We start from the raw sequence: 23163 nt of genomic DNA, 5'->3' as shown, positions 1-23163 counted from the left end.
ATGATAATAAATGAAATGTTATCAAAATAAGCAATAATATGGAATCAACATCTTTTTATAAAAGTTGTTTAATTCACTCTTACTTTACATTACTATTTATAAGCACCTTGTCATTTTCTGTCAATTCCAAAAACAACAGGGGACTGGAATGATATTAGCTAGCAAAATATGTCAAGATTTGTTAACTGTGGATGAAGAACTAAGTAAAAACACATGGCTGTTTTGTACACCAAGACCATAACCAGAATCTGGCATTGATTTATTCAAATTTTGCTTTGTCAGAGGCCAAAGCTTACATGTCTGTAAACATCAAAATAAACATCATTTAATTTTACAATTTGCTAAATAAACACTTCTTACTCTGAAAAGTTACATGTTGTCCTCTTCTCTTGACCTGTGCTTCAAGCATTGTTGAATAATTTGTTCCCCATAAATTGTAACGGTGCTTAGAAACTACTTCCAACATTGTGCAAGTCATAAGCAAGGCCATTTTAATGTGTGCGGTTTCCTTATATATTCCTTCGATCAATATTTAACTAATGCAACTGTGAAAAACTATACATTTTCAGCAAAATGTTTTGATTTTGGTCCTGTAGTTAAAGACCTTCTATAACCAAGTTGTTTACATGGATTTAATTCACAAGCATGTACACAACAAAATCACTATACCAATGTTTCCTCATCTATGCATAAAAAGTATGTCTTCTACTTACACTACAACATACAAAAAATAAACTACAAAAATCGTTTACACTTGATTTCAGCAAAAAAAGCTTTCTTCGAGAAAAATTATTGTTTTTTCAGCCATCAAAAAAGGAATGCAAGTAAACAATAAATACAATGTGCTTTCTCCATATAGACATATTTACACTTGAGTCTTTGGCTTATGTTGAAGTTTCTCTATAAAGAACTTTATGTGATCCAGCCATCATTGCACATTAAAACGAAATAAGCCAGTTATATAGAGTTGCAACACTTGAAACGTATAAAGAATGAATTTTACTATCAATCTGCACAGTTTTGTTTTACTTTAACAATTTATCAAAAGAAAAAGGAAAAGGAAAAATAATACCATATAGGAAATATTGATACATGCAACAGATGGTGGCTCTACTGTATTTGAGAGACGGCTGTATATACAAACACTGAAAAGTCCTAATTTGAGCAAATTTCTTCTGACTCTGGATTTCATTAAATTTATTTATGTGACATTAAATGTTGATACTGTATACAGGCATAGAAACAGACTGAGTTCTTTTATTAAGATCCACAACTTCATAAGAAAAATACTTTTGCATTTAAATTTTAAAAGTCCCCCTCACTAAAATCTCTCTTCACAGGTTGAACAACTGCTATCAAAACAGTTTACTGAGCTTCATATACTTGGTTCACTTTGTCACATCCATTCCAACTAAGATGATTCAAGGTACTCCAAAGCGACATCATAGCAGAAACGATATTGCTCCTGAAAAAGAGAGAAAATTAAAGAAACTGTCTAATATATTAAAGGTCAGGGATATCTATGAGCAACTATATTCTCTGCTTACTGCTGAGCCATTTTAGTCCATACTAGCATTCTCATATGATTTTTCTTTTAAATTATTAGATGACTGATGTCAGCTCTGATTTCAAATCTCAGCCTAACCACCACAGTGGAAGGGAAGAACTGGCCACACATGGCAATAAACTCTTTGCTTCCCTGTGATTTGTTCCGCTTTTGAGTTAGTTATAAAACTCGTAGTTTTCATTTTCTAACAAAGTATTTCTCTAGTGAACTACTTCAGTCCCTGTACAACTGACAGCTGCTTCTTCTAAGTCAAATGGTATTTACAGTAAACTAGCAATAGCATCTTAATATCATTCAAGGGAATAATGAGCTATGATACTGAACTGCATTAGGCCTCAAGACAATGTTAGAAATTGTGATAAATAATGTAATGTCAAATAGATCAGAAGGTGCATTTAAGTGAGGAGATCAGCAAGTGCAGCCAGGAAAACTGATATTTATTTTTAAACAAGGTTGCTGTTCAATGTCAATATTTGAGGGGGGAAAGAAAGAGAGAGAGAGAGAAGTTGATTAAATTCTACCAGCTTTTAAAGCTAAATGAAACGAGCCTGGTCTCATGATTTACTTTAGGTTGCAAAATCCACTAGCAGGAAGTGGTGGGATATCTAAAAGGTTTTATTGTGCTGCTTACTTTTGTTATCTGATGATCTTGTTGAATGTAGGGCAGATGACAATGCTACATTGGTTTTCCTGGTTTGTTTTTTACTAACGACTCAACAGCTGCTGCTGCTGTCGTTCAAGAGCTCTGAATAAAAGCCCACACAATACACACCACAGAGAAACACACCTACAGAAATTCAGTAACAGCAGTTTAAAACTACAATGGATTTGGGGCTTTTAAAAAAATAAAGAGAAGTTTTCAGATAATTTACCAGAATCATACGCAATATACATTGGACTCTCTTTATAGTAGCACTTAAGTTCAGCAAGTAATTTTCCATGTGACCTGATCTGCTTTCACTCTCAACAATGAACTGGAATCTGTGCACCAGTTTTGTGCACTACATCTCAAAAGTGTGCTGCATAGACTCTACAGTACTTTTAGCAAGATGGCCACAGGTAGGCCAGATACGTTCAATAACCTCCCCCTTACAGCTGTTAACATTCTAGCTATCATTTAATCCACTTGGTACTGGCAGATGGAAGCAACTATGACGCTGGCAGACCAGGTCATGATAGAGTGTACTCATGTGAATTCATGTGTGTATTAGTATAGATCAAAGTACACTGTTAACTGTAGAAGAGTGTGTTTGGTGTTTAAACTTCATAAAACTAATGGGATGTTACATGCATTGTTTTTACATATCTGTGTCCTGTCAGTGTAATAGCAAACATTTACATTGTAAATACGCCTGCAACTAAATAACTCATCAGACATCAAAGAAGTTTTGTGGAATGCTAATGAAGGACTTTATGAGAAAAGATGCTAGTTCCAAAGCAAATGGCCATTGTGTGTGATGACCCGAGGTCAGAGACTCAAAGTGCATTCCTCACTCAGCGTCACATGGGTAGAGACTCTGTTAGCTTGTGTTTTGTGAGAAGAAGCTATAAGAATGAATGCAAAGAAAGATCCTTTGGACTCTTTCAGGGAAGTATACCAGATGCATAGTGCAGATCCCTAGAGTTATTCTGAGTAGCCCTGAAAGACTTTTGGGAAACTGGTAGTTTATTACATCATTGCCACCATTTGGAATTACAAACTGTGATTCACCTGTACATATATTGTACCTCCTTTAACCTCTCAATAACTCTCATTCTTTTTTCTCAGCTAAAAAATCTTTAGTTAGTTTACTATAGAGATAGCTGTCAGCATTGTCTTTTGTGTAAGATCTGGAGTACCAAATGATCTGGGGTAAGTGACTGCTCTCTTTGGACTGGGAGAAACCTGATGTGGTGTGATTTTTGGTTTGAGTGACCATTATCACAAAGTTCTGTTTGTCTGGGTGGCAAGATAGGCTGGAGAGTCTAATGGGACTGTCTGTGATTCCATGGTAAAACTGGTATAGTAAACCAGAAGTTCACATTTGTTACTGGCTTGATTAAATCTAATTATAGAACACACCATCAGCTTGGGGTATCTGCTCCGTTTTCTGACAGTCTGCCCTCAGGTAGGCACTCACAGTTGTGAGCCACTCCAGACAGCAACAAACAATAAATTAGGGAAATCGTATCACGTACACCTGAAGCCTAGTAAATTCTGACACCTGGAAAAAAGGATGTACGAGGAAAGGCAAACTACACCCATTTTGTTCAATATGTAAGTTCGAAGGGTCAGAAACAATTTTCACTGTATATAAACCGTGAACATTTTTAATTTCAATTGGCATATCTGAGCTCAGTGCTAGAGGCAACCATCTGTCTGAAGAGTCTGGGTATTTGCAACACTGACTGCTGTCAGCATGAGAGTCAAATGGCAAAAATTCCAAGCCATTCTCCAACCTGCTTTCATACTTAACCATGACAAGAACAATCTTTAATGTTTAAGGATTCATTTTTTCTAAAGGGCCTTCACTCAGTCTGCAATTTTGGAGGCAGGAGTGGAACATGAACAGGTAAATTACCAGTCTGGGAAGTGTGTGTGGGGGGAGGGGGAGATGAGTAAAGCTGCATCTAGAAAATGAAAGACTGTATTTCAAAATCAGGCATTTAACATTTAAAAAAAAACATTTTCTTTAGAGTTATAGTTTGTTGAAGCAAGTTTACAATAAAAAAAACTAATCTATTAAAAGAAATGTTTTAAGATTAAAGTTTCCCTGTGTCATTTTGGCTCTGTCAGAAAGCAGTGTTACAAATTACCACAAAGACCCAGAAATAGCAATTGCAATTACAAAATATAATATATTTCCACTTCACAGTTTATTCCTCTTAGGAAGAACTGTCTTGGCTTGTAAACTTTTAAGATAGTTTGTCTGAGCAAAATGGGCTATAGTGTTACTTTAAGAACATAGGTTGATCTTGAGAGATTATAGTGTACCCTAAGGGATTGTCTACACTTACCAGGGGATCGAGGCACAGCGATCGAAGCATCAGTGGTTGATTTAGCAGGTCTAGTGAAGACCTGCTAAATTGACCGCAGAGCGTCTCCTGTTGACATAGTATAGTGGACCCCGCGGTAAGTAGATCTAAGTACGTCAACCTCAGCAACATTATTCACATAGCTGAAGTTGCGTAACTCAGGTCCAACTCCCCCCGTAGTGTAGAAAAGGCCTAACTGTTCTGAAAATTTTCCTTGAAAAGCAGACGATATGGTAGGAGAGAAATGACCTACCAAAACACACAATACCATGCTATCCAATGTGTAGTCCTATGTGCAATAGGTTTCCAACTCAGGATGTAACAATTCACAACAGTACACCCGCTCAGAATATTACATTCACTGTAAGAATTATACTAGGGTGATACCTGCAGGTCTCCTGTAGATGGATTACTATGTTTTTTGAGCACAAGATTCATGATTTAGTACTTTTGGTCACACCACTGAAATGATGAACAACCTGCATCCCAGGTGAGAGTGCTCCCAAGTGAGCCATATCAATACACACTGTATATTATCCTTCTTGCTAATTGGCTGTCTGAATTCCAATCAATGTGCTGTAACTTACCGGGGTTTCTACCATGTTTGGCTTACTATTCCGTAACGTCTTTACTGCGTGGAAAACATCAACCACATTTTGTCTTTTGACCATTTCAACCACTATGCCTATAGCACAGAACATTCCACTCCGACCACCACCATTCCTGAATGTAAGCAAAACAACAGAGTTAATACATCTGTTAACGTACAAATATACCTGTCACATATATCTCACCTTTAATTTTGTAAAAATACAAGATGGGGGACCCATTAGATGAGACAGACCTTTATCAATCCCCTCATAGCTCTAGGTGATGTGGTTTGAAACATCTGACATCACTGCCACTCTTGATACTATTTTGAATCAATTGTGGTATGCTATATAGCTCATTATGCAGCCTAGCTATGCTATAACACAACTTAAGTGGGCAGGAGAAATTAAAAGCAAGTGTTATGAATATAAACTGCAACATTTTCCATTTGTTTCTGGAGGGAACTGTTTTAAATCATCACAAGCTACAAGAATAGTGGCAGAATATTACTGGAGTGTTCTGTTGATTTGATTTTTAGAGATGATGCTAATCTTTTTTGTAACTTTTTGATATTATTTCCAAAAGTTCCTGGAAACCAGGATAGGTGTTTTTTTCTTGAATATACATTTAAATTACGTAAACAAACTATATGAGTCTGTGGACACAATATGGGCATTCTGGAATTTTGCTGTAGTTAAGAGTCAAAAGAGATCTGTGAACACAATTATAAACCTCCTTTTGAAGGCAGTTTATTCAACTGCTAAAATTGAAGCTTTAAGTTGAAATATGGTAGAAAAGAGATCGGTCACTTTTCATTCAGGGAATGTAAAAAAATATAAAATATACCGGTTTTCCCCCTTTTCCTAAAAATAGCTCTCTTTTAAAGATGACATTTAATTGGTTACACATATGGTGGGAGTCAGTGGTTTTTTTTCTTCTCTCTTCTTTTTAAATGACAGTGCTAGAAAAGCAGGTACTGCCTACATGCTGTACATTAATTATTTTTCACTAGCACTACTATAGATGTAACAAAAATGTCTCTGATTTCAGGTATGCATATTCTTGGTCCAGAATGACACAAAATAGCTGTGATGTGTAAACTTGTTGGAAGAGCACTATTCAAAATATGCATAACATATAATGAAAAGCTTCATTATATGTAATCTCTTGCCACTTAGTACAAAGAAGCATCCTGTTGGATTACTCAATAGTATAATGGTATTGGATCAGAAGTCACTTGTGGACCCTCATTTATAGCCACCTGGAAAACACTGCCATTAGGTGTAAAAGGAGAAAATTGAGATTCTAGAAAACCCCAGCAAAAGAGAACACATATCTGTCCAGCCGGCCACTTCTATTGTGCTCATCTCCACAGTATGTAGGCCCCAGTCCGAAGTGGGTGACAAGTACCAGGGCCAAAATTAAAGAAAACAAAATAGGACACATGCAATAGAATGTATTAACAGGAGCACTGGATTGAACTTAAAATAACGAATTGGATGCTAAACAGTCCGAGATGCTGCCACATACCCAGTCGGCCACAACAAAATTACTCACAGACAGTGAATGATAGTTCGGCCTTCCCCTTCTTCACATTCCTCTTGCCATTTTTCAACTTGAAGAATTAACTTCAAAAATGATCTCTTGGAGCCTGGAATGTCTCTGTGAGAAGTCCATCCCAAATACTGGAATTGCTGCACCATCAGATAGCCTTCCTGTGGCTGATGGAAGCCAAACCACTTTACATTAACATGGCACATTTATAATCAGTTTATGAAAACTAAACAGATAAAACAATGTGAAACTAAATCAGAGTATATATTGCACACAAATTCCATTACATGTATGTGCTGAGCACACATACAAAGAGATAGCATAAAGGTGTCTGTGTAAGAATTACAGAAGTAGGGCGCAATGGAACAAGTTTAAGAAGAAAATGTTCTGGAGTAGTTGCAATTAGGACATCAAAATTTATAGGGCCACTAATTTAACCTCTCCTAAATAAACTAACAGGGATATTTCTCTGGATTCTAAATAGTTAGGGTTTTTTTTTTAAATTCTACCTCTACATAAGCAATAAAAAACCCTGTTGTTGAATCTGTAGACCTTACAGAAATGCAGTGGCTCTGTAGGAGCACTTATCCTGACAAAGTATTTCCAGTTATAAAACAACAACAAATGATGGTGGTGTACAAATATGTTTTTTGCTTGAATGGAGTCTGCTCCTTTTGCCAGCCCATCATATCCTGATGACAGATCTCTGAGCCTTTCCTAAACTGAGTTTCAGACACAGAGTGTTCTGGGGTGGCTTAGAATGTTTCAGAAAAGGTTTCCTGTACCTGGCTGCCCTAAAGAATAAATAACTCACTCTGGTTTCATGTAGCGGGGGCAGGCAAAGATGGAAAGAGATGTGGGGTCCTGGGGGGAAAAGAGATGGTGCAGAGAGAAAGAAAGGTTCACAGGAAAGGGAGAATGGAGAGAGACAGAGGAAACAAAAAATTAAAAGCCAAAAGAAATGGAGAGAATGAAAATAAGAGATGGAACAAGTGAAAGAGACAGGAACAAGGAAACTACAAAATATAAAACAAAAAAGGACTACAGCATAATCATTAAATGTATTAATATCTCTACACTGTATTGAATTTCCCAGACACAACAAGGAGAGTTCAAAAGAGAGATGAAAACATTTTGCTTAGCACTCCTTTCAACTAAAGCATAGAGTATGGATAAAACATGACCCAGTTCTGAACCATCTATGAAAAATAGCTTGGGAAATCAAAACCTGACAGAAGAGCCTTTGCAACACCCTTTTGTTTCCCCATATCCATTATCATAATCATTTATGAGTTAAATTAGAAATATGCTATGTACTTCACAGACGTGTCCGAACTTGATCGCTAAATATGAGATGTAACAAGTGAGGGTAATAAAGTGGGGGATGTTTACAACAGCTTAACCTACTGGTTCTCACAAATTTTTCTTTAACTCATTGCATGCAGGCAACATAGCAGAAATGAGTTTCTAGTGGAGATCTGAAGGAGAAGGTAGTGGCTGGTACGCAGGATTTGAGAGAGTGTTGAAAGAATGCAGGACAACATTAAAGACGACAGAGACAGTAATGGATAAAAGAGGAAAAGTGCATCAAGACTTGCATCATTACTGGAGGTGGAGAGAACATGTTAGTAAATGTAGGTCAGGGCACAGTGTCTCAAGAACCTCCAAAACCAGAATAACTTTGAGTCTTTTCACACATATTTAGTAGAATGTCATAATGCTTCTGCTTTGTTTTGTGGTTCTTGCACCACAAGGCCCATGAGGTGTTAATTACATAACCACAAGTGTCCTTCAGATATGCTTACATGCAATTTCATATGACAGTTATAAAATGAAATACTGCTTGTGTCCATTATAGGCAGCTGTAGAAAAATAGTTAAATCTTAGGAACTGAATGTTTAATTCTGTTCTGCTTAATGTCTGAAGAGAATTAATATTGTATATTTAGTATTATGTAATACTCAAATCCACAATAGCTCAGTTAGCTGTTGTCATTATGATGATACTTACTCTTGTTAGATTGCATATCCTGAAAATTCTGTTTATTACATCACAATCCATTGAACAAGACATGCATTCCACTTGAATAGGACCATATCGCAGCATTCCTTCTTCAGGCCAATACTGTGGACAGCCCTGAACAAGAATAAAATGGATATAATTAAAATTTAAGTTGCATCATGAATATTGTAGTATTTCATTATTATTGTAACACACTTTATAGTACAGTAATAGGTATGTTAATTAATACTAGTTAGTTATTGAAAAGCAAAGCCACAGGGTAATTACACTGTAATTGCAATGAAACTGCACTGTAATTACATTCACCCTATTACAAAGCGTAACCACCTTGATGCATTAATTTGTTCACAAAACCCCCATACACAAACACTAACCTGTGCTAAATCAACTTCATTTAACATTACAAGAGAGGTACAGCCATAGTCATACACTAATCTCCAGAAATCTTTCACAGTGTTTGGCAAAGGATGTTGTGTGACAATGAAAGCAGCTGGTTGCCTGTAGCTCTGTAAAGAAAAGGAGTGAATAGGGGAATATTAGTAAAGAAAGCACTGAATAACGATTATGCAAAGTCTGGGCCTCTTGGCAACATAACTAAAACAATGTAGTGGAATAAAATCTAGCAATTTTAACCAGAACAACTATTCAGACAATAAGAGATCTTAAAGTGGAAAAAACAAAAAAACAAAAAAAACAAAAAAAAACCACCACAAACCAGGTCACATATGCATAAATCCCCTTTAAATTAATCACTCAAAAGTTGAGCCCATTGTTGCATATTTTGCTGAACTGGTGCTTATATTACATGCATTCATCATGGTTTCAGATTATCTTAGAATACTTGGGAGACAAAGTAGAGATGTATTAGCTCCATTTTACAGAGGGGGATACTGAGGCACAGAAAGATTGATTTAACCAAGTTCACACAAGAAGTCTGTGACTCAGCCAGGAACTGGACCTAGACCTTGAGTCCCATGATGGTGCGATAACCACAAGGCCACCTTTCCTCCCCTAACTGAGCTTAAAGCTATTTTCTTTTCTTTATAAACCGCTCTTTGGGCTGACATCAAAAAGTTTTCAAGTTTAAAAAAAAACTTTTAAAAATAGTTTTATTGGAGAAGTCTTTTGGCATTTTACATCCCCTCCCTGCATCTCTTGGTTGGGGTTCGACTCAGGCTGTGAGCATTGCTATGTTGTCACTAGTGGAAGGAGTCAACAGAAGACCAGCAAGTGACTGTCATGCACATAGTCGGGGGGGGGGGGGGGGGAGAGCTGGCAGTTATTTTTAAAGGCAGAGAAGGCTGGTAATTAGGGACTAATTCCCACTGGTAAGGACACAGCTGTGTAGTTACTGATGTACTCAGGCTGCACTACCTCCTACTGCGACTGGAATACTCCTGATAGAACTGGAGCTGCTCTATCTCCTGATGGCTGCAGTCCATGTGGCTGCCACTGGGGAACTTCTGGCCCTGTAGCACATAGACTGCTGGCAGCAGAGAGGAGGCACAAAGCAGTGCAAACTAAGGCTTCAATGGGACTAACCTCCTGGAGGCTGAGAACAGGGTGTTCGGATCTACTCCCTGCAGCCTCCAGCTCCTGGTGTCCCGGCAACACATGGGTTGCAAGTAGCAGAAGGAGGAGAGACAACACAAGGGATACCAGCTATTGTGGGACTGTTACATCAGATCATATTTGGGGGCATGGGTGCTGAGATGGAAGGGGATGGGGTGGCTTCTCAGGACTTCCTTTTCCCCCTAACAAATATGCAATTGCTACCCACAAATTGTTAGCCCAAAGCTCAGATGAGCAGTATTCATTTCTGGACCAGTGACAGATTTGAAGATGCTATATATTGTAACTATGGAGGAATGGAAATTGGAGATTTAATACAATACACCTCTACCTCGATATAACGCTGTCCTCGGGAGCCAAAAAATCTTACCGCGTTATAGGTGAAACCGGGGTAAATTGAACTTACTTTGATCCACCGGAGTGAGCAGCCCCCCCCCCCCGGAGCACTGTTTTACCGCGTTATATCAGAATTTGTGTTATATTGGGTCACGTTATATCGAGGTAGAGGTATACTATTAAAAAGGGGAGTTCCCAGCTTTCCAGAGGATCACAGAAGCACTGAGACATCTGAGATATCTAATGTTGTAAAGGAACAACAAAAATTAGTGGATTTTAAAAATGTTGCCAAGACTTCCCTCTCCCTTCTTTGTTAAGACCATTTTACTGAACACTACAGGAAGAAAAAATTACCCTTTCTTTAACCAGCAAGAGTTCTCTCTCATATTACACAGCTTTTCATGGCACATTACGTAGACAAAGGAGATAGTCTCTTACATCCATAAGAGCAGCATTGATATAGTTGCTGCTCTCCCCATCAATAGTAATTAAGAAAGGCAGACATCTGTCAGGTGGCAGCATATCCATGAAGCGATTCTTGTCATGATTCCTTGGCAAGCAGGCTATGCTGCAATCTTCAGCTTGCAGCCGAGGGGTCACAGAATTCAGGGTCTAAACAGCAGAGGGAATCAATATCATGTTATAGTGCATCTTATGTACAGTGTTCTTGAAATTCATTCATTTAAAATGTTGCAATGTGGGAAACATGAAAAATTACAAGCAAACAAGAGCATGTGTCTGCTTGAGAAACTTGACATTTTTTCAGTTTAAATGAATGAAAGCTCAGGTACGAAGACACATCAGGAACTGCTGAACGGATCCTCTAAGCGCATCCCCCCCTAACATGCAATCCAAAAGGGAAGAAAATAGAAGAGAATCTTGTGAAACACATGAACTATGTCTCACTTGCTTAAAATGCAAAATAACTCCCCCATCCTGCCAGTTCAAGGTCAGTACTGTTCATTATAGTCAGCAGTCTATTGCAATTATAATCTAAGAAGGGTATTTCATATTTAAGAGTGACCTTGTAAAGTACATAATAAAAGAAAAGGGTGCTATATTATCTTAAATACAAGAAAGGGACAAAGGTTATGAATTTGTTATGAAAGTCTTTTTTCTTAAAAGAAATTATATGTACCTAGAGGCAAAAAAAGTTGCTATTCTATGAAGAGCTACCAGTAATTATAAATACCTGAAATTCATCTTTGAGATGTGAAGAGTTCGTCTGAGAGTCTATTCTAATCATATCAAAATATGCAGCTTTGAATTCACAGACAGGGATGGCAGTTTCTCCACATAAGCAAGCTTCCAGAATGGCATCATGAATAAAGATGTACTGCTCCTACCAAAGAGGAAAAGAAAAGAAAAATCTAGCAATTTAAAAACAAAATAAAATCTTACTTTCCTTCAAGATAAGCAGATCTTCCCCCTCTATAAATCTTATTCAAAGCAGCTTCCATCAATCCATTGGATATTGCTTTAGCACCTTAAGTACAGTACAATCTGCCTAACTGGGATGCAGTTAATCAGTATGTTTCCCTGAGAACCAATTTAAGTCCAGCAATAGTAAGAGCATAAGTACACTAATTCGCTTAATGGGGGAATTTTCAGGCGATTTTGTGGTGCATAGGTCAGTGTGGGAGACAGTTTCATGCTGGTTCTGCTTATTTGCTCCCTTAATAGTAGCTTTCAGTTCCGTGATACATAAAGAAAGCATATACAATGCTTCAAGCACTACCTGCTCCTAGCAATTATGTGGCATATTTCATGCTACTTATATGCGTGTGGACTGGTATACCTAGTGTCTCATACCTAGCACTGGGGCAGGCAATAGACTCAGCATTACGCCAATACAGGAAATGCTTCCTCCTGATTCTGTTGGCCTGTCCAGTGAGTCTGCAGCCCCCAGCCAGCCGCATTATTATTCCAACAGTATCTTTTGTCAAATATTATACAACGCCACAGGCCTGTCGACAGGGGACGGCAAAGGGAGCAATTGCCCAGGCGCCCGGGCAATTTAAAAGGGCCTGGGGCCCCCTGGGTGCCGGGGCCACAGTAACAGCCGTGGCAGCTGGGAGCCGGGGCCAGGGCTGGCTCCAGGCACCAGCATTTGAAGCAGATGCTTGGGGTGGCAATCTGCACGGGGCGGCAGTCCGTGTGTTTTTGCTGCCCCAAGCAGCGCGCCAAATTGCTGCCGTGGACGGTGGGGGCAGTCCATGTCCCGTTAGGACGGCACGCGCGTTTCCATGGCGGCAGCAATTCAGTGGCAGCTTCTATGTTCAGCTGCCCACGGCAGCAATTCGGCGGCTTCTGTCTTTTAAATCGCCTGGGCGGCCCGCGGGACTCCTAGGGATGCGAAACTGCTCTGGGACCCATGCTTTGGGGGAGCCCCTGGGCCGGCATGATTGGCCAGCGCGGGTGGTCCTGGAAGTGACGGATGTGTCACTTCTGCCCCGGCCCCCCAGAATTTCTGACGGCAAGCCTGCAACCCCCACCGTGTGTTAGTCACATCAGAGAGTTTGTAACAGACAGTCTCTGCCCACAAAGAATTTAAAATCCAAGGATAGACAAGAGGTAACAAACAACTGGGAGAGTAAGTGGAAGGGACCATGAGAATGACAGTAAGATTGTGTGGTGACTCAGTGGTGTGAACGCTTCATGATGGTAGCTTTTATTACTTTGTTATTAGAGAAAACGGTTACTAACCTTTCTGTATTCTTTGAGATGTCTTGCTGCTCATGTCCATTCCATGTTAGGTGTATTTGTGCACCACTGCCAGAGATTTTTCCCTTAGTGGTATCTGTCAAGCCGGCTTTAGCACTCGCTGGTGCTGTGCACTTATGCGCCGGTTTAAAGAGTGCTGCCAGCTCTGCACCCTCTCAGTTGCTTCTTGTCCTTAACTCTGACAGAGGGGCAGGAGGGTGGGTCGTGGCACGGACATGAGCAACACACCTTGAAGAACGACAGTTATAGAAAGGTTAGTAACTATTTTTTCTTCTTCGAGTGCTTGCTCATGTCCATTCCATGTTAGGTGACTCACAAGCAGTACCCCAGGAGGTGGGCTAGAGGTCATGGACACGCTGACAGCAACACCGCTCTCCCAAAACGAGCGTTGTCCCAGGCCTGTTGGGTGATGGTGTAGTGAGAAGCGAAGGTCTGTGCTGATGACTAGGTTGTGGCCCTGCAAATGTCCTGGATTGGGAACTGTGAGAGGAACTCTGCTGATGAGGCCTGGGCTCTTGGCTGGCCTGATTGATATGAAATTGTAGCAGGAAGGCCAGGTCAGGGCATGGCTGGACCTTGTCCTTGAAGAACTCCATGTGAGGTGGTTCTGATGTAAAGGTCTTGATTTCAGAGATTCCAGCCAAGGTGATTGCAACAGGGGGCATGATGCTAGCGGCTTGAAGAGGGGACCTGAAGGACCATGATCCATTTGCTGTCTATAAAATCCTGACCGCAGGCTCTGTCAGCAACTTTTCACATAGGCCCAAAGTCCAAAGCTTGGTTTGAGCTGGAGGCCTAGTTAACAATGAATAATATTGCCTAAGAAAAGCTGAATAAACCAGCGACAACCTTGCTTCTTATTAGATAAAGCATAGTCAGCAGAATTCCAGATGGGGAGCAGTAATTGGTGTCCTTATCAGAAGTTACAGACATACCAAACATTGGAAGGGGCCTCAAAATATCCACTCCTTAGTGCAGGAAGGAGATAGCAAATACCCTCCCTACATACCAGCCTAGAGTTCATGGAGAGGCCCAAACATGTCAGTATGAGATATGACATCCTCCCTTCCACAGATGCATCCCATCCCTAGATGCCAACGTTAGCTTTTAGGAACAAAATGGGGCACCCTGAAAACAATTTCTATTGCCATGTACTTTTCAATGTCTTTCTGCTTTAACCCCCAGGAATGTACCTGTTGGACAATGAGAAGAGCTGCCTCATTCCTATGGACCCCAAATCAGGATTCAACTTATAAAACCATAGAATATCAGGGTTGGAAGGGACCTCAGGAGGTCATCTAGTCCAACCCGCTGCTCAGAGCAGGACCAATCCCCAGATTTTTGCCCCAGATCCCTAAATGGCCTCTTCAAGGATTGAACTCACAACGCTGGGTTTAGCAGGCCAATGCTCAAACCACTGAGCTATCCCTCCCCCGGTACACAGTATGTTGTATGTTAACCTGAAACCATGGACGGAGCCATTATGTAATCTTTTAGACTATTGGCTTATTGTGCTTATCTTGTCTTGCTGCTAGAACCTATCCAGGGGCTCGGGACCTCCCACCCCATCGCTTCCCTCCACCCATGAATACCCTATATAATCTATTGTAATCAATTGCTTGGAAGTGTCTCTGAGCCTAATAAGCAAAGTGACACTCCGCCAGTGCTGTGCGGAATAAACTCACGTGCTTGACTCTACATGGTGTCCATTTTGTTCCTTCAGGACAAAAGTTTTTGTCAAAAGGTTTTGACAGAACCAGGTTTAAGTCCCATGGGGGAATTGGCTCACGGACCTGAGGATAGAGCTTCTCCAGCCCTTTGAGAAACATACAGCCATCTCGTGGGAGAACACTGACCTGCTGTTCACCGGTGGGTGGAAAGCTGAGATGGCTGCTAAGTGCACCTTGATAGACAAGAGGAATCAGGCCCTGTTGCTTTAAGTGGAGCAAGTAGTCCAACATAGACTGAAGGGAAGATCGAGATGGAGAGAGAGCTCATTGAGATGCAATGTTGAGAAGCGCTTCCATTTGGCCAGGTAGGTAGCCCTGGTGGACGCTTTTCTACAACACAGCAAGACCTGCTGGACCTGTTCTGAGCAAGCCTGTTCTTCTGGGTTCAGCCATGCAGCATCCATGCAGTTAGGAGCAGGGAAGCGAGGTTTGGGTGAAGCAACCTGCCGTGGTCTTGTGAGATTAGGGGCTGAGTGGGAGCGAGAGTGCAGCTGCTACTAACAGATCCGGGAGCACACCAAACCAGTCAGAATGATTCTTGCCTTGTTCGTTTGACTTTTAGGAGGACCTTGTAAACCAGAGGGATTGGAGGAAAGGCATAGAATCGGAGCTCTGTCAATGGGAGCAGGAAAGCATTGGAGAGGGAGCCTGAGCTGTGCCCAGACAGCGAGCAAAACTGATGGCATATTCTGTTCTGTCTGATAATAAACAGGTCCACCTGGGGAGGCCCCGGCCTGTGGAAGATTAACTTGGTGCCTTCAGGTGAAGGGACCACTCATGGTGAGAGGAAAGGGATCTGCTGAGGTGATCTGCCAGTACAATCCAGGCTCCTGGGAGAGGTGACACCTCGGGATGAATGGAGTACTTCGTGCAGAAATCCCAGACAGATAGCCTCCTGACAAAGAGCTGAAGATCGGGCACCTCCCTGCTTGTTGATACAGAACATGTCTGTGGTATTGTCTATCAGGACTTGCACCACATCACCTGAGATCTGGGGAAGGAACACTTGGCAAGCTAAGTGTACTGCCCTGAGCTCCCTGAGGTTTATGTGCAGGGAGAGTTCTTCTTGGGACCAGAGGCCCTGTGTCCTAATGTGGGCTCTCCACTCTAGGTCTGATGCATCCAAGATTAAAACTACTGATGGTTGAAAGGTAATAAAGGGCAACCCCATCATTACCGATCTTGATTCTTTCCACCAGTGCAGGGAGGCAAAGACTAGGGGCGTACTGGAGTTCAAGTGGTGTCTGCTTAGGGAGTATACTGATGCTAGCCACATCTGGAGGGGTCTGAGGCACAGTCTTGCACCCTGAACCACGTAAGTTGTGCATGCCATCATGTGCTTCAGTAGCTTGAGGCAAACCCGAGCTGTCGTAATTGGATGGACCATAACATTGGATATCAGGTCCAACATAGTCCGGAATCAGGCCTCTGGCAGAAAGGCCCTGGGTTGGGTCGAGTCAAGCACCACCCAAAAAATTCTATTCTCTGAGCCAGGACAAGAGTTGACTTTTGCTCTTTTATCAGTAGGCCCAGCGCTTGGAAGGTGGTTTGGACCGTGCTGATGCTGGAGGGTGTGGAAGCTACTGGGTTCTATTGTTCTGGATTGGATGGGCTCCAGTTTGGGAGCAGGCAAAAGGCTGCTCCTGGCTCCATAGTACTGTTCTCATTCAGAAATTCTTCTTACTGTGGATAAATAGCCATCTGCTGGTGGGGAGGGCGGGATGGGTGACCGATGAAGAGGATTTTGCTGTATTGATTACAGAAATAAAATTCTGACTTAATGCAGCTAGGAAAGTTTTAGATCCATTGCAGATAAGCTATCATACCTCTGTTTGTACCATGTTGATGCGACGTGACCGTAAGGCTTTGACACAATTGTAGATGTCCACAACACCTTCTCTTTCTGCCATGTCTAGCATGATGTCAATCACAATGTAACAGCCAGTTCGTCCAGCACCAGCACTGGAAAGAATTAGGAAATAATTTCAGAGTACTCCCCACAATCCAGAAAATCTACCTCACAAATTTAGCAAACTGTCTTTGGCGTTTACAAGTACACACTTCGAACACTAACCTAAGTTCTCATACATATCTTTCCAACCATTACAAAGAATCTCCAGTTTCCCCCTTTATTCTTCAGAATAGCATTTAAACACACATGAAATGTATACAACTCAAAAGCAAGAACTTTTCAAAGATCTCAGGTTAGGTAAAAACAGTATCAGTGAGGTTCCTTTTTAGTATCTCAGAACATTCCTTCATGGTCCAGAAACAAAACTGTAATAACAGACTTGTTAGATAACAGAGATCTTCAGGATGACTATGCTCTTTATGGAATCCCTTCAAAACATGTAAGACTTATCTTTATTCAGAGAGACTAAGGAGGACCTTTTTTTCCCAAGGGACAATTTCAGGTAAGAAAGTTTGACTGTAAAATGTAGACTCTCCCCTATACTCTGGTTTAGGCAGCTAACAATCTTCTGGTGCAATATCAGGATTGTATGGGAGTCTCTCCTGGTTTTTACATAGCTATTATAGATATTTGAAAAGTGAATTCCTGCAACATGCACAACTTGGCTAACTCTATGTGCAGAATGTAGTTAACACATTAGATGGATTTGCCAAGAAATCATATTTCAACGAACTGTGCCCCATAAGGGAAAATTTGCAAAACGTACATGGAAAACAACACTCTTTAGTTGTTCCCACTCTATCCAATATCCAGGCTCTTTTCAGGATGTTGCTTCACTGGATGGATCTATTTGTTGCCATATGTTCAATTAAATATTCTACTTAAAATTATATTTCACAAAGGCACATTTTAAATGTCAACATAGCAGTAACAAAATACCATCCTAGTACTCTGTCATAAAATTTTGCCATAGAGCACGTTAAACGTTAGCCTACATTATAACAAGGTTTGACTAACAGTTTTGAGGAAAAAATATCTGTCCGTACCAATCGGGGAAATTGTACTAAAATCAAGCTATGTTTAAACATTGCTGTACCTAGCCTAGTTCTGCTTCCAGGATGGACAGGAGGTTGAAAGAGCAAATTCATTCCCAAAAGTTAAACAACAAAAAGACAAACTCCACAACTTCACAAGAGACCACGATACAAGCTCACGTATAAAGTTGTAGAAAATTCATCTACCTCTTCTCTACACACCTGCAATGTACAACAATAGGCCCGGCACTAGGAGGGTTAGACAATTTGACTCGACGTATAAATGAAAGGAGGCCTGTGGCATTGTAAGGAACTCCATGATCTGGCCAGCCTGTGAAATGGAACTGTTTAAGTTCACGGATTTCATTGTAACCTCTCTGCCAAAGACAAAAATAATATTTTGAAAGAGGTTATTAAACTCAAAATATTCAACACCCAAAATATTTTCTGAGTCAAGCAATGACAACACTGCTAGAATCTACATATTGTCTTCTCAAAATAATTTAAGCAAAGAACATGGCATTCTATGTTTTATGGAAAACTGATTTTACAATGGAATATAAACATGGCTATTAATAAATTGCTGGTTCATCTTTATCAAATATACATAAAAAGAGCAGAATCCATTCTAAACTGACTGGCATCTTATCCCATAAGGCTTACATAGTATAATGGTGCCATAGTGTGATATTTTGATAATGTACTGCAAATCTGAAACACATAATACTTATATTTGCTATTAAAGTATGCTAGACCAACTGTTCTAATAGTTTTTAGAGTCAACACAAAAAAAAGCATTTTACTGATGTTTCTATATATAAAATTATGATTCTCCAACCCACGCAGACAGGCGTAACAGTTATACCAGAAGACCACAGCTGTTCCACACCAGCTAGTATTTGCTACCTAATATTAGTTTATGCTCATACTCTTAGCCCTGGTCTACACTACGGGGTTAGGTCGAATTTAGCTGCATTAGGTCGATTTAAAAATGACTGCGTCCACACAACCAACCCTGTTCTGTCAACCTAAAGGGCTCTTAAAATCGACTTCTGTACTCCTCCCTGACGAGGGGAGTAGCGCTAAAATCGACCTTGCTAGGTCGAATTTGGGGTAGTGCAGACGCAAATCGACAGTATTGGCCTTTGGGAGCTATCCCAGAGTGCTCCATTGTGACCACTCTGGACAGCACTTTGAACTCCGATGCACTAGCCAGGTACACAGGAAAAGCCCTGGGAACTTTTGAATTTCATTTCCCTGTTTGGTCAGCGTGGCGAACTCAGCAGCACTGGTGACCATGAAGTCCCCTCAGAATTGTACAGCGTAGAATGTTTCTACACTCCCCCTCAGTCCCTGAGGTTATTGCAGATTAGAAGGTGAAAAAAGCCCACTGCCGATGACATGTTTTCCGAGCTCATGCAGTCCTTCTGCACTGATAGGGCACAGCTTAATGCATGGAGGCATTCAGTGGCAGAGGCCAGGAAAGAATTAAGTGAGCGCGAAGAGCGGAGGCAGGATGCGATTCTGAGGCTAATGGGGGAGCAAACGGACATGATGAAGTGTCTGTTGGAGCTGCAGGAAAGCCAACAAGAGCACAGACCCCCGCTGCATCCACTGTATAACCGCCTCCCCTCCTCCCCATGTTCCATAGCCTCCTCACCCAGAAGCCCAAGAACGTGGGGTGGGGGTGGGGGGAAAAGAGAGGCTCCGGGCACCCAGCCACTCCACTGCAGAGGATGGCCCAAGCAACAGAAGGCTGTCATTCAAACAGTTTGATTTTTAGTGTGGCTACAATAAGCAATGTGGCTTTGTCCTTCCCTCCTCCCCCACCCCATCCGGGCTACCTTATCCGTTATCCCTCTCTTTTTTTTTTTAATAAAGAAAGAATGTATGGTTTCAAAACAACAGTTACTTTATTTCGAAGGGGGGAGGGTGATTAGCTTACAGGGAATCAAAATCAACAAAGGGGGCGGGTTTGCATCAAGGAGAAACACACACAACTGTCACACCAAAGCCTGGCCAGTCATGAAACTGGTTTTCAAAGCCTATCTGATGTGCAGCACACCTTGCTGTGGTCTTCTAATCGCCCTGGTGTCTGGCTGCTCATAATCAGACGCCAGGCAATTTGCTTCAACATCCCACCCCACCATAAACGTCTCCCCCTTACTTTCCCAGATATTATGGCGCATGCAACAAGCAGCAATAACAATGGGAATGTTGGTTGCGCTGAGGTCTGACCTAGTTAGCAAACAGCACCAGCGAGCTTTTAAACGTCCAAAGGCACATTCTACCACCATTCTGCACCTGCTCAGCCTATAGTTGAACTGCTCCTTACTACTGTCCAGGCTTCATGAGCCATGGGAGCAAGGGGTAGGCTGGGGTAGGTGCGACCATGCGATGCTGCCATGGTATGGCGTGGTATGGCGTCTGCTCTGGTAACCCAGGAAAAAAAGTGCAAAACAATTGTCTGTCGTTGCGTTCATGGAGGGAGGGGCGACTGACAAACACGTACCCAAAACCACCCATGACAATGTTTTTGCCCCATCAGGCATTGGGAGCTTAACCCAGAATTCCAATGGGCAGCGGAGACTGCGGGAACTATGGGATAGCTACCTGCAGTGCACCGCTCCATAAGTCGATGCTAGCCACGGTAGTGAGGACACACTCCACCGACTTAATGCACTTAGTGGGGACATACACAATGGACTTTGAGCAGGGGGTTGGACTAGATGACCTCTTGAGGTCCCTTCCAACTCTGATATTCTATGATTCTATGATTCTATGACTGTATAAAATTGATTTCTAAAAATTGACTTCTATAAAATCGACCTAATTTCGTATTGTAGATATACCCTAAGTAATGCACAAGTCAGGGTATTGGAGCAACATTAACTCCTGTAAGGGTCAGGACATGCCCCAGTGAATGGAAGATTGTTAAGAACAATGTACTTGGGCCCAGCAAACAGGCTCGTTTTTAAGGTCAGGAAGGGAAGTGTACACCACCAGTCAAAACAAATTGAAGTACAAGAGCTATGGGTATATGAATGATTGGGAACCAATGATGTAACATATTCCTCCCATGGTAAAATAAATTCTGCATTATGGAATTGTTAATTAGGCAGAATGATTTGGTATTATACATGAATATGTGAAAGACACTGTTTAACAAACTGAGCTGCAAAGTAGCAATATTCTGATGTCTTTCAAAGGGCTTACCCTTTCAAGGGTGAATGTCCTTACTACGTACTCCGCAAGTGGCTCCATTTCCACACAAGTCACTTTGAAGTCCCCATAAACTTCGGTGTCATCAGGCCAGTACTTATAGCACTTGACCTAAAAACAAAATTAAAAGGCACCTTAAAGCATACGAAAGTGAAAGCATGCCAAATAGTAACTTAACAATTTATATCACAATTACTTTCAAAATGATAATGTAGTCATATGAACCCTACTGTGGACCAGATGCACGAACTGCCAATCAAGTACTGTGAAAGCTGTTCATAATGTTAGTATTAAGTGTTTATGCTGATTTACACATCTCTCCACAAAGGCCAAATTATCTTTCTGAATTAGTGAATCTGAATTCTATAGTTTTCTAGTAAGGAAAACATATTTTTCACTGGTTTTAATTAATGCTGTGGGATGTTTTCCATTTCAATAATTATGCTGTTGTAAAGCAATCTCAGGTGTTTTATTAAAGTAATTCTCAAGAGACTGGCTAATCCTAAAATGCAAAATAATCTGCTGATTTCTATCTGCTGTTAAAGATGATGTGCACTTGTTGTCTAGTCAGCTAGCTGTGATCATCTGAGCACAGAGTAATATAGAAATGTTTCTTATGCACTATATTGTATTATGGATTCAGGCAGCATTGTTCCCTATTCACGAAAATAACATGGCAACAGCCTGATTCGTTGGGTCTTTTCTTTGTAAAGCAGCCATATTATATAATGCTACTTCAAGTTGCAAGGACATACAAACTCAGAAAAATACTATCTTATCCCCTTCATCCCCAGAGTTAAGGGTGTCTTTCAAAAGACTTTTCTGTATTTTCTTCGGCAATGATAAACAGCAGTTTGAGAGGCTATCCTTTGGATATAATATTTTAAAAATAAAGTTTCTTACCCGTCCAACTTCAACTAAATTTGTAACCATCACAACACAAGCTGACTGTTCCTGCCATATCATTCTCCAAAAATCGTACACTGTTTCATGGACTGGACCTGGAAAAAAAACATTTAACACTATGTAATAAAACTACTACCCAACTGAACACTAAAAACAAAATCTTTTAGCATAGGCATTTGATATGCAGAAAGTTATTTGCTCAGATATGAAAGGCTCTAATAATCCCTACAGAATTGCAGCATTATATTGACGACGTTGTTAAACCATAATGTTATTCATAATCGGGGCAGAAGCGTCTCAATTTAACCAAATTACCACTTGAAAGATATTAAAGTGTAAGTGCTCATACACTGTAGTAGCTACTCAGACAATATGACAGAAGCCATATGTGGATATAATTTTTTAGTTTTGTTTTAACACTTGCTAATTAATGTGGTTGTAAATTCTAGTGTAGACACTACACAAACATTTGATTGAGGACACAAGCACTTGCTTCTACTTATGTTTGCTCGTAGGCTGTAGCCGAGGTCTAAATATAATAGGCAACAAACGTTTGTGTCCTGTACGGACAATAATTTACAACCTTATTAATTAATGTGTTAAAACACAACTAAATGTTCGCGTGCAAACATAATCGATAAAAGTAGGTAGGCATATATAGATTCCATTAGAGCCCAAAGAAAAGGACTTTGGACTTATATATGACAAAACCTTATGGGCCAAATTGTTAAACAGGTTTCCATTTAGCTTCTAATTTTGCAGGTACAATCAACTACAAGTAAAAATTATTAGATTTAGACATCTAATTACTTGATTTGTGACCATAATTGGGTAGCTACCTGACAAAATCATATTATTTATTCCTGCAATTGGTTGCAAATGCATAATTAGAGGCAGTCTTTAAAATGTGTCCCTATATTATGAAATGGAAACAATTGAGTCAAACCTGTTTACTTTTCTACAACTTGCATAGCTTCA

At 40.6% G+C, this 23163-nt stretch overlaps 1 protein-coding gene across 6 annotated transcripts in view; it reads right to left on the bottom strand.

Annotated features, from left to right (window-relative positions):
- Positions 1 to 218: 218 nt before the first annotated feature.
- PTPRK (protein tyrosine phosphatase receptor type K) overlaps positions 219 to 23163 on the bottom strand; it is a 581323-nt gene continuing 558378 nt past the window's right edge. For 3 of the 6 annotated variants that reach the window (XM_054021706.1, XM_054021709.1, XM_054021707.1), the window contains 11 exons: positions 22183 to 22280; positions 21274 to 21390; positions 18265 to 18434; positions 16938 to 17073; positions 11850 to 11999; positions 11096 to 11269; positions 9124 to 9255; positions 8738 to 8863; positions 6731 to 6894; positions 5170 to 5305; positions 219 to 1465 (listed from right to left, as the gene is read on the bottom strand). In XM_054021706.1, the coding sequence (XP_053877681.1) occupies positions 1412 to 1465; positions 5170 to 5305; positions 6731 to 6894; positions 8738 to 8863; positions 9124 to 9255; positions 11096 to 11269; positions 11850 to 11999; positions 16938 to 17073; positions 18265 to 18434; positions 21274 to 21390; positions 22183 to 22280 (1457 nt within the window). In that variant the 3' untranslated portion in view covers positions 219 to 1411. The remainder of the gene's footprint in view (positions 1466 to 5169; positions 5306 to 6730; positions 6895 to 8737; positions 8864 to 9123; positions 9256 to 11095; positions 11270 to 11849; positions 12000 to 16937; positions 17074 to 18264; positions 18435 to 21273; positions 21391 to 22182; positions 22281 to 23163) is intronic. The other 3 variants (XM_054021708.1, XM_054021710.1, XM_054021711.1) reach the window with 1 other exon arrangement.

The sequence above is a fragment of the Malaclemys terrapin genome, chromosome 3 (assembly GCF_027887155.1).
Source record: "Malaclemys terrapin pileata isolate rMalTer1 chromosome 3, rMalTer1.hap1, whole genome shotgun sequence".
NCBI classification, from domain to species: domain Eukaryota; kingdom Metazoa; phylum Chordata; order Testudines; family Emydidae; genus Malaclemys; species Malaclemys terrapin.
Note: the sequence above shows the minus strand (reverse complement) of the source record. Positions and strands in the feature narration are given on the sequence as shown.